Source organism: Loa loa, assembly GCF_000183805.2.
Source record: "Loa loa unplaced genomic scaffold supercont3.86, whole genome shotgun sequence".
In the NCBI taxonomy this organism is placed as follows: domain Eukaryota; kingdom Metazoa; phylum Nematoda; class Chromadorea; order Rhabditida; family Onchocercidae; genus Loa; species Loa loa.
Window position 1 is genome coordinate 5,768 of NW_018108266.1, and position 11,483 is coordinate 17,250.

Genomic DNA, 11,483 nt, shown 5'->3' on the forward strand with positions numbered 1-11,483 from the left:
CCCCCACCCTCTCTCTCTCTCTCTCTCTCTCTCATTTGTCATCGCGAATGATAAGAGTTTTCTATTAGTGATGAAATCATTGAAAATTTGACGGTACATAAATTCATAAGCAGCCAACCGGCAGGAAAATTGCGGGAAGGAATGGACAAAGACCCGCGAAGATATTCTTTATCGTAAAACCAAAAAAAAAGAAAAAAAGTCCATTCAAAATTATACATAATTGTGTTGGATGAGACTATGTTTTGAATGAATCTTTCACTTTTAAGATAAATATCAAAGAAAATTTGCGATGTAACTTGGAGGCAACTCTTTCACAACTTTTTCTATCTAGTAAATGAATCATTGTAACAGATATTTCAAGAGCCCGGCGCACATGTGCACATAGACGGATAATAATGATCTTAGCAGTTTCACTTTTCCTAGAAAAGCAAACATCTTTATCCTGTCGACTCCGGATAACAAGGAAATCAATCCCACAAATTTCACCATAAGTCCATATGAGACTCATTACTAACATCAGAAATGTAGCCAGGTAGTAGTGCTGAAGTAAGTGCAATGAGAGGAGAAAATGCATTCGTTATTTTCAGAGAAGAGAAACAAACCGGAAATATAGCAGAAGAAGTGAGAGACTGGGAAGGTCAAAAAGAGACCGCTAATAGCTGTTTCAAAATGACTTTGAAACACAAACACGTTTCGAGTTTGCAGTTATTATCTCGTGACAATTTTCTCAAAATAATGAGCGGAAGAGAACGGTAAGATTATCCAGTACGAAGGTTATCTATGGTTATATTAATGGTCAGCATTCATGGTCATCAATAGGTAAGGTAGCTCCCTCGCACAGTCTGCTCTCCCGATTACCTATATATCACAGTCTCCTTGTAAAAAAGATAGGTAGTAATAGTAAGGATTACAGACTAAATCAGATATACTAAATGATATAATAAACAATTCGAAATGCACTGGCAAGATGAATTTCCAGTGCTACCACCCGGCACGAAAATCGATTAAACCCTCATTATGCTATGCATTTGTCCGTATTGTATCCATCGTGATAAGAAAGTGATCAGATAAGATTCGGTAAGAAAGATAAAAAGTATAAGAGAAACTGCAGCACATTTTTAAAAAAACTTCTGACTTTAAGTCACTTTAATATGAAAGACAATTGTCCGATCACATGTGATAAGAGATAAGATAAACGATAAATGAATAAGATGACCTGGCAAACCGTAGATGCTTAACAAAGCATATTGTTGAAGAGCGATTGCTTAAAACAAAAGTTGGAAATGTCGCAATTTTTGTCCATATCATGACAGGACACGTCGGCAAAAGTGCAAGTACAAGAAGAGAACTGTTATCAAACTGATAGAATATTTCTTGGTTCTTTGGTAAAACCCATCTCAGCAATGTTTTAACGAAAAAAATGACAAAACATGTTGATTTCATGTGATAGAATAAGTCTCCCGAAATGAACGAATGAATTTCGGTGAAGAAAGGCTCTCATTTTTAATGTTCAATTCTTTACGTTACGCTAACTTAAATGTAATGCACAAACGTAGAAGCATAATCCATAAAAAGTAAAACCGAAGTAATTATTTTATGAAAAAACGAGTTAAGGTAACTGCCGAATTAAAAAATAACTTTGGTTCTTCAGTTGAAATCTCGAGATAACTTATATTTAATAAATCGTTTGGCTTACCATACATATATATATATATATATATGTATGGTATGTAAAATATATGTAAATGCCAAAAATGTACAAAATAAATGTGAAAAAAAGCCTAATGAAACAGAGAAAATTGAAATAATTGAATTCTATTTAAACTTATCTGTATTGTACAGTAGATGGCACAAATAATTTAGTGTGTATTTTGGTATTAGAAAAAGTTCGAAGAAATCGCAACCAAAAGCAGCTGAAAAAAAAAATTGGTTTCAACTTTACATACTAAAGGACTAACTGTAACGAAGACAAGAGAGGCGGTTCGCTTCAATCTGATAATATTTGAACGAAATTTTAGTACTACGATCAATATTAAATTCCAGTTGCTCTCTTGACTGAGGTAAAAGTCTTTTAAAATTTCGGTTTATTCAAAAAGGCTAAAAAATCTCCATATTTTAATAGGAATTTTAAATATTTGCAAGAACTGGTGACTAGTCAACTCAACCATATTAACCCATGGGCTCTGGGTTGATTTTCCGCAAAACCTTGCAAGTTTTTTTTTCTTTGTTAGAAATGTTCTTTCAAAAGTGAAAGTTTCCTTTCTCCTCTGAGTTTGAGTTCAAAAGTCACTTTGATTTGTCACATCATATTTGACTTTTGATTTTATCAATAAAAATGTTACATTTCATCGTTTTTTTTCGCTAAATGACAATTCAAATAGAAAAGGAATTGCCAATTTCGAATTAATAAAAGTAGAGGAATTTCAAGGGATTTTCATCTTCAACAAAACTTTATGCTTCACTTCACCACATTTCCGGGGTATTATAGGGAAAAAATTTTCTCAATTTATGAACACAAAATTCTAAAAATTTTAAACATTTTATATCTGCAAACCTACAGTGATCCCAAAGTGAAGTGTCATTATTGTATCCATACTAAAGAACTCCTCTTATTCTCTCTAAGTTTCTAAAGTAAAATAACCGATGGACTCAATCCCAGCGGAGAATCCAGACGAAATCGTGAGAGCGCACAAAATTATTGGGGCCAGAAGGTGCTTGAAGTAGATTACTTATTTTCATTCAGACAGATGCTTCAATGAAATTCAATGACAAACCTGACTTCTCATCTAGACTGACCACACACATCTAGAACTAATTACATCTAGCCCTCAACTTGACCTTTTGTGGACAGAATACGGTAATATTCTTAAAAAACAAGGAAAAGGCAAAGAAATATGATCGTCAAAATGGAATGAGTTCATTTGCCGTCCTGTGGTGGGTCGAAGAGACTGTTCCCTTATGGTAGGAAAAACACATTTCATCATTGAGTTTCCAGGTCAGATAGGTGGTGAGATGAGGAATTGCTTCTGGCACTGAATGTATAGTCTTAAGTCCAGTAATTTTCCAGTGCACTTCTTCGCAACTCATTTATACATTCCCAGTAATATTAAATAAGAAGTTGTAGTTGATGTATCACTTCATTAGCCAAGAGAGGTGGATAGCTAATGAGTAGAGGGAGTATGAGAAAGGAAAAATCATCCTTGTATGGAATAACAATGATCGAACTTATTCCTTAAGTTTGACTTTTTCATGTTGAGATTAAAGTTCATGAGTTGCTATATAATTTTCAGTAATTGTTCCGAAATGGAAAAGTTTCAATAGAAAAGTTGAGCTACTCGACTTTTGGTTTTTCGATTTGTTACTCTCTGAACAGTAAGCTAAGCCGAATCTAACTTTCGACCTTTCACCTACACAACTCGGACTTAAACTTTTATTTCCAAGCTTTATCGAAATGAAGTCCACCTTGGAATCATAAAATTTATTAGAACTTTCTTTACTTTAGGTTTCAAAAAACTGAAAAAAAAGAAACGGAGCAAAGCGTTTGCTAATGGTAAAGGAGAAGAAACCAACAGAACTTGAAACTTTCGATCAAATCTCCAGCACTTTCACATAAATGTGAAGTAGCAAATAAAACTTGAACTATGTTCCCGCGGAATTTTATATTCAAAAAACTCTGTTAAATGCACGATAAAAACAGAGTACAATTTGAGCACACAAACTCAGATATATTGCACACACATAGAAATGATATCGTTCAATGATACCATAAATTTATTATCGATTCATTTTCAACGCGATACATTTTTACTGTCTTCCAAAGGGAAAGAAAGGGAAAATGTAGTGAAGAAGTATATTCTCCCTTTCTTTGATGATGACTGATTGAGGTTGTGAGAAGGAAAAAAAGTTAGAAAGAAGTTTAGAATCCAAGGAGGAACTAAAGAGTTTAGAATCCAAGGAGGAACTAAAGAGAAAGCTTTCTATTTCTCATTTCCTACTATCAACTTGTCAGCAAAGGAAAATACAAAAATCAATTTTTACATTTGTGTTCTTTTTCATGTTTGGAAAGGAAAAGTAGAAGTTATCGATCTTTAAAGTTATGTTGCTCGAAGGATTACTACTGGAATTAAACACATCGTTCCAGTAATAAAGAGATGTTCTTGAAAGCAGTTGCTATGTAAAGTTTCGTTGATAAGGGATTGAAATGTATATAGATGTGTATTTTAATGTCCGTCAACAAAATCTTCATCATATTTGTGCACTCTCGCGATTTTGAACGTTGATTATTTTAGAATTTGCTTTTTTTGTTGGAACTGTTTTAACGGTTTGGGAAGGGAAGGGAGTCAGTCAATCAACTCTTTAAAATCAGTATAAAGGGTATATTCTCTAGATTTCTCGAAATTTAACAAGGTCCTAAGTATCTTCATAATTCATTATGAACATAATACATTAAAAAATTCCAACTTACGATGACGACATTTTCGTTTGCTCTTCACTATTCCAATCTTTAGGATTAAATTTAACTGAAACTGTGCGAAATTTGAAGTTACATAAAGAATTAAGTTGACAAAAATTGTCGACATTATACTATGATAAAGGTGATAAAAATATGACAGCTGAGAACACTTAAACGTTTAAATGAAAATTTTTTTTCAGAATACTTACAACTAGTTTGTGACTAATTCTTAAGAAGTTTCTGAATTAAATTTTTTTTGATGCAATTCAAACATATTCTTATTTCGTCAGAAATCGTTTCTATTCAAAATTTTGTAATATTTTAAGAAATAGAGGAAGAAATCGAGCATTATGACTAATAAGAATGGAAATCAAGTCTTTAGCGAGAATCTAGTGTAATCCAAATATCGTTGCAGATCTGAAGGTAAGGTTATCCAAACAGTGAAAATTCAATTTGCATTGGTACCAATCTTTCGATCATGCAGTAAAGTTCTTATTAAATGTATTAAATTAGAGAAAAACGAGTCACTTTATTAAATTCATTTTGTTTCGAAATTTGCATAAAAATTGTTAAATATTAATTCAGATCAAGCGACAGAGCATGCTTGGTGGTTTAATATCCATATTGGTCTTTAAATGGCGGAGTTGCCAACGACAAAAGCAATTTCGAAAAGAATGCTTTTAACTGCCTAAGGAGAAATTATTTTTCTGATTTTAGGATTTAGCTAATGTCACAATTTAGTGATAAATTTTAAATTATTTTAAAAAGCTTGGATGGAATAGTTTGAAGCATTTTAGGCAGGGATAATTACCAACATTATTTTAATTTAAAGTCATTTCCGGTTATAGTTAACAAAGGAAATGCTAATTTTAGACTTAATTTGTTTCGTCGTAAATAGCGAAGCTCTAGGAGCTTTCAAGCACATAAAAAAAATCAGAACCTAACGGTAATGGAAATGGTTAGAATTTAATTCTTTGTTGGAAACAGGCTGAAGGATTAACTATTAAAGCAGCAATTATCTAAATGTGTTGAAATTAAAATCAGATAAATAGCCCTTCGGATTAGTTAGCAAACACCCACAGACGTTTGAACTCGAAGAGAAATGGTGCAACCAAATTAATTGCAACCGAACATTGGAATTGGTGTTGTCAGACGAATGAACTGATAAGTTATGACTTTTCCAACAATTCCTTTTGCTTATAAATAATCTTGAGGTGTCGCTTTTGCAAATTTTTTACAAATCTTTTTAGAAATTTTTTGAAAAAATTCCACAAATTCATCGACTTTAGAAAATTTATTTAGGTTTCACTAAAATAATCTGCTGCTTGATACGCAGGCTGCTTTCACTTATCGATCTGAAAAAAATATTTCAAATTTTAGGAAAAATATTGAATTTCCGTCTCCTTAAACTGAGCAGGTTGAAACACTTATCAAAATGAAACAAAGAAATTATTTCTCAGGATCCGGAATTCTAATCAAAACCAGCTTTCGTGGAGCCTAATATTGAACTTTGACATTAATGGTACGCCGAATTTCTCCTGGTATTTCATCTAAAAAAAACTGTGTGTTTTTTTATTGCTATGGAAGGGGGATTAAAGTTTAAATTGTTTGGTAGATGCAAATATGTTTTGAACAGCTGAAGGGAAAGTTGACGATATGAATTCGCTTCACAGACAAGCCAAAAAGGGTCCTACAAATTAGTCCTAGCTTCCTATCCTTCAGCACTTGACACTAAAATTACACAAATGAATAAACTTTCTTCAGCTGTCCAAAACATTTGTGTGTTTACCTTTGCTTTAATTGTCCGCACACGAATAGTTGAAACACGAATAGTACACATGCTCTTTACCAGAACAAGGAAATATCTCTTTTTAATGCACCGGAAAAGTACCGAGCGGCGAAATGATTCGAAATGTCGTAAGTGCAAAATTTATACCAGCTCCTGAGGGTGTGTAACAGTTGCACCACAGCTCTTCAGAGAAAGCATCCTATAACCAATGATATTTGCTTCAACTCTCATCTTCTTGAAATAAGAAGAGCTGTTTATTGTTGGTTTAATATCGATTACAAAATAATTTTACAAAATATTTCAAGCAAGAAGTACAAAAAGTCTGCATCTCTGTTACATTCGAACGAATATAGCACGAATAATTATCATTTCTCTTCAGCTATCATAATAAATATAGTGAACAACACAAATGAAAGCACCAAATACTGTTTTTTAACTTTTAATTTTATGCTTATTTGGTAATGTTCTGATCTGGATGCTGCCACTGTTGTATTCTGGAAGCCACTTATCGATTTAGCGGTCCATATATCGATTTCTATCATCATATATTGCATTGCAATATGTTGTCTGCATATGTGTGTTTTCAACAGCTTGATAAAACAGGAAAGCTCCTCTGCGAAGTTATAGGTAGTAGCTGTCAGCATACCCTATAAACATGTTTTAAAAGCACTGAACCTCAAGGGGAAGAGAATAATTGTAGAATAATGAAGATAGTCGAAAACAATAAAAAAGGCTTCGACTGAAATCAGTAGAACATTTTAACTGATACATATGCACTTTCAGTTGAGATCCTCCAAAATAAAGAATGTGGAAGCAGAAGAAAAAGAAACAAGAACAAGTTACCTTCACACGGACTTTCATATCAGTAAAGAACATATTGCCAGAATGAATTTGTAACAGTTGGGCGCTTGTACAATGCCTACCATGGAATGGAAAAATGTGGAAGGAGTGTCAAGGGTCCAGAATCTGTTTTAACCTGATTTTATGAAAATGAGAACTGGGCTAAGACAGCAAATCAACTTCATGTAAAAGTGACTAACAATATGAAAGAGGCAAAACAATCCAACACGGACACCACTACTCTCGAATTCTCAACCACTCGAAGAGCCGAAACTTGAATTCCCACCACCAATTTGGCAACATCGAGGTATTTTGTGGCATGTAGAGGGCCGTTTTCTTAAAACTATAATGGACGGTTCGGTTGGCTTATATTTCAGGTTGGGTGACTGCTTTGTTTTGATGATGATCAGTCGTAAAATATGCTCATCTGGATAAAAAAAGGCTCTACAACCCACGTAGCTGTCCTACAATCTATTAAAATGTTGACAGCACTTGTGATCAAAAATGTTTGTGTCATCGATTATTGGTTGCTCTGACTGCGGCGAGTCATGTTTTGCAGCAGATGGTGCATTGCGCGACTTTACTTTACGTAACTTTAATAGAATTTTCAAGATAATTGGTCGTGACTGGGAGATGGCTTCAACGTTAACAGTTAAAGTACATCCGGTTGTATATTTGACTATTGTTGATGCATTCGAAAGACGCTCGAACAAGCCGGGTGCTAATGACAAAGCGTTGGGCACGTTGATGGGATTCTATGAAAAGAATGCTGTTCAGGTAATACTGTTGCTTCATTGGATTAAATTTCGAACTATGCCAAAATCCATGAACAGATCTAAACGGCTTACTCTTATTGACCAAAGGTTGACTGTCAATTAACATGAGCTTTGCTGCTGCTTGGTTGTAGAGTACTTGTTAGGAACAACGGTAACGTTAGCCTGATTCAGCAGTGGAAATAGTTTCTCATTCGTTTCATGTTGTTGCTAATGTCATCGTAGATTGAAACTCATCTGTTTACGAATTTCGTTGTATGGTACCATATGGAAGTCACAAAAACTTAGTGGTTCATTCATTTCTCTATGCATTTTCAGGTAACAAATTGTTACGCTATACCGTTCCGAGAACAAAAAGAAGATACACCGGAATTAGACGATGGCTTTAATCAGACAATGTTAATGATGATGAAACGGGCAACACCCTCAGAACAACCAGTTGGATGGTACAGTTAATTTAGTTTTTGGCATCATTCCCAAGCTAAACTTTCTTGCTGTCTTAAATGCTGACTGATCTTTACTAATATTTCTATAAACCACGTATAAAACAAAATTAGTCGTTGGTATAATCCATTCGTAAAGGGGATGTATTAACTGAACAAAGCCGATAAATACTTTATGCGGGAATGAAGCGTACTGACGTGACATTTTTTTTGTGCTTCTAAGTGACGGGCACATTAAAGCATTGCACCAATGTCGTATTGGTACGATGACAAACGTTTTTCACAAAACAGCAAAACCTCTTCTAGTCTCATTAATAGCTTTATTCCTAGTTCGCTGTTTAAAAAGTGAAAGGTTGTATCAATATAAAAAACCTGGTCCAAGTGTATTCAGACCAGGATCGTCATTTACAAAAATTTATGTTTTCTGTTACTGCAGGTTTTACACCAACGCCGATTTGTCAATCCACTGTTTGCCATATCATGATTATTATAATCGTTTGATAAGCGAATCATCAGCCAAGAAAGAACCGCCGCCAGTGATCTTGCTTACCGTTGACACAACCTTCAGTTCATCAGATGAAAATTACCGGATGCCTGTGCGAGCATATTTGAGGTTGATTTCTTTTCCACTAGTTTTGGGTTTCATCTTCTGATGAACTTACCAAAAATATTCAGAAACGTCCATCCGTTGTCATAAATTCCAATTTTATAGGGTTAAAGCTGGGATTCCTGGAACTCGAGATCCACACTGTGCCATTTTCAATCCATTGAAAGTTGAATTCGATGCTTTTCCTGGTGAAGGTGTTGCGCTAAGTTTAGTGCAGGGTGGTACGGCTTATAGTAACAAGCAGCGTGAGGTTGTTCTGGAGAGCGGTTTGGAACAGCTTGAGAAAAGTATGGGTGAAATGGTAATCTGGTTGGAGAAGCTTTTAAAATATGTGAACAAAGCAAGTGTTGTTACTATTATCACTTTTTTCATTATACGAAATCAACTCAGGATCGCTATACGTACAAACAAAAAGAAAATCTACTTACCTCACAAGCAAAAGATGCGAAATGTATAGTGCGTAATACTTGCATGTATGAGAAAGTACCTGAATATGAAAGTTAAAGGAATTTCTCTCTTTATGGAAGAGTGCGTGCTTTGACTTTTCCACTTAATTTATTTACTTGTAATTTGTGTGCTTTAGGTGCTTCAAGAACCGGAACTACCCGTTGATTCGTCGTTTGGACGACGCATGATGGATATCGTCAGTATTGCTGCAACTCACATGTCTGATGAAAAATTGGATGTACTAGTTAAAACAAGTTTAAGGGTGAATATTTTGTTTTGTGAATTTCCTCACAAGTTTATATTTTACATCCAAACTTTTCATTCCTGTTTTACACTCGCTGCACTGATTACTTCAGCAGTTTTGATTAAATGCTATTACTTATCCGTGAAGCTGTGCTTTTATAGTGTGCAAACTCTTGTTTTTTGCAGGATTACATGATGATTTCATATTTGGCAAGCTTAACGAAAACACAGCTTTCACTGCAAGAACGCTTAGTGGCTCTGTGAAAAGACGTTTCTAATCTTTCCAACGAAAGCATTTTTATCGTTACTTTAAGCAGTCCATGTTTAACAATACGTGTTTAAAGTAACCATATAGATGCTTTCGTTGAAAAGACAATGAAAATGTTGGACGTTTGTATTCACTACACATTTTATATTCTTATTTTAATATGATCACTTGTAGCGAAGTTTATTCATAATTAAGGCATCTAGAATATGAAATTTGAAATTGCATGTTTCTACTTTCTCAACTTTTCACCATTTATTAGTTGTCATCATGAAGTTCTAGACAAAACTGCAAAGGAACAAAAAATATGGTATTATTTCACACAAGAATTTTTTTTTTGGCGTTCTGTTCGAGATTGCAATTTGTTGCCTTTTGAATTGTTTTATTCTAATAAAAATAAAAAATTGTGGTTGCTTTCGTGTCTTCAAGCGTAGCTGTAACCATTTTGATATTTTCTATTTGTGGATGTCTTCATATGCAATAGTTACAAATTCCATTTCGACACCCACCATTTGTCCGTTTGACGGAAGAAGTTATATTTCTCTCTGTAATGGCGAGTCTTTGGAAATCGATCCGCATTTTTGTTCCTGTCTGCACTTTTCTAATTGATATATGAAGTTTTAGCAGCAGTGTAATGAGCTAATAACAATTATTAAGAAAACGCTAATAATTTTAATCATTACAAATTAATTTCAATTAATAATATATGACTTCTGTTGATTTTAGCCGGATGCTGTTTTGATTTTAATTGAATTAATTATGTAGAATGTAGAGAGGAATGAAGGGTTGGGTATTTCCAGTAAAAGTTGTTAGATGAAGGGGTTTCAAGTTTATTATATTCAATTATCTTAGGTCTTTTTAAGAGCTAGGATGTTTCGTAAGATTTAAAATATTACAGAAAAATTCCACTCTTTGACGATGACCAGTTCAGGAGGGGATGATTTGCAAAGAAATGTGTTCGGCACGCTGTTGTCGCGGAGGGATTTGTCAGGTTCGTTTTCCTGTTGGTAAACAGTACAATAAAATAAAGTAACTAGGAATTGTATTGCAGTTGACTATTTCTATTGAAATACAAGTTCATTTGAATTTCTGTTTTTAATTAGGACAAAAAATGTTGACTCTGGCTAATCACTTGTTTGGTGTTTACTACTTACAATCATGACTTTACTAAATGAAAATAAGAGACATGATTTTGATGGAAAACAGTTCTACTTATCACTGAATCTATATGGCAGTACGAAAGACCATTGTAAATTCGGGTTCAACATCTGTCCTTATCATCTTAGTTTCGTTGATTAAATTTTTTCGAATTTGACTTCGTATTATAGTTTTTTTTTGTGGTCACGAACTCATTGTAATTTCAAAGCATATATCATTTTTCGAAGATAAAATCATTTGTTTTGCTAAACATCTGTGCTAAGTACCGTCATGTCACCTCGAGAGAAGAGCTGGAGAAGTTGGGAAATTCTGTTAGTTTTAGAATAACTGTGCTTTTAAATTAATAGAGTTTTTTGCCCGTAATTGTAGATGGTCTTGATAGTAAAAATTAATAAGTCGTGATACACTTGTGGTCATGATTTTCTTCAGCTACATCTCTCGAAAGCAGTGGTAGTGAAAAAGCAT

General features: G+C 34.0%; 2 protein-coding genes across 2 annotated transcripts; one reads left to right on the forward strand and one right to left on the reverse strand.

Annotated features, from left to right (window-relative positions):
- Positions 1-5,950: 5,950 nt before the first annotated feature.
- On the reverse strand, positions 5,951-7,103 carry LOAG_08924 (hypothetical protein; the record flags this gene model as incomplete). Its single annotated transcript, XM_003144454.1, has 4 exons — positions 5,951-6,003; positions 6,345-6,441; positions 6,662-6,889; positions 7,086-7,103. 4 exons carry the CDS (start codon positions 7,101-7,103, stop codon positions 5,951-5,953), a joined length of 396 nt encoding a protein of 131 aa, XP_003144502.1.
- Positions 7,104-7,586: 483 nt separating this feature from the next.
- Positions 7,587-10,226, forward strand: LOAG_17512 (hypothetical protein; the record flags this gene model as incomplete). Its single annotated transcript, XM_020450174.1, has 6 exons — positions 7,587-7,859; positions 8,174-8,301; positions 8,735-8,911; positions 9,011-9,245; positions 9,489-9,614; positions 9,782-10,226. The coding sequence occupies 6 exons, from the start codon at positions 7,587-7,589 to the stop codon at positions 9,857-9,859; spliced, it is 1,017 nt and encodes a 338-aa protein (XP_020306176.1). The 3' UTR covers positions 9,860-10,226.
- Between the last annotated feature and the right edge of the window lie 1,257 nt (positions 10,227-11,483).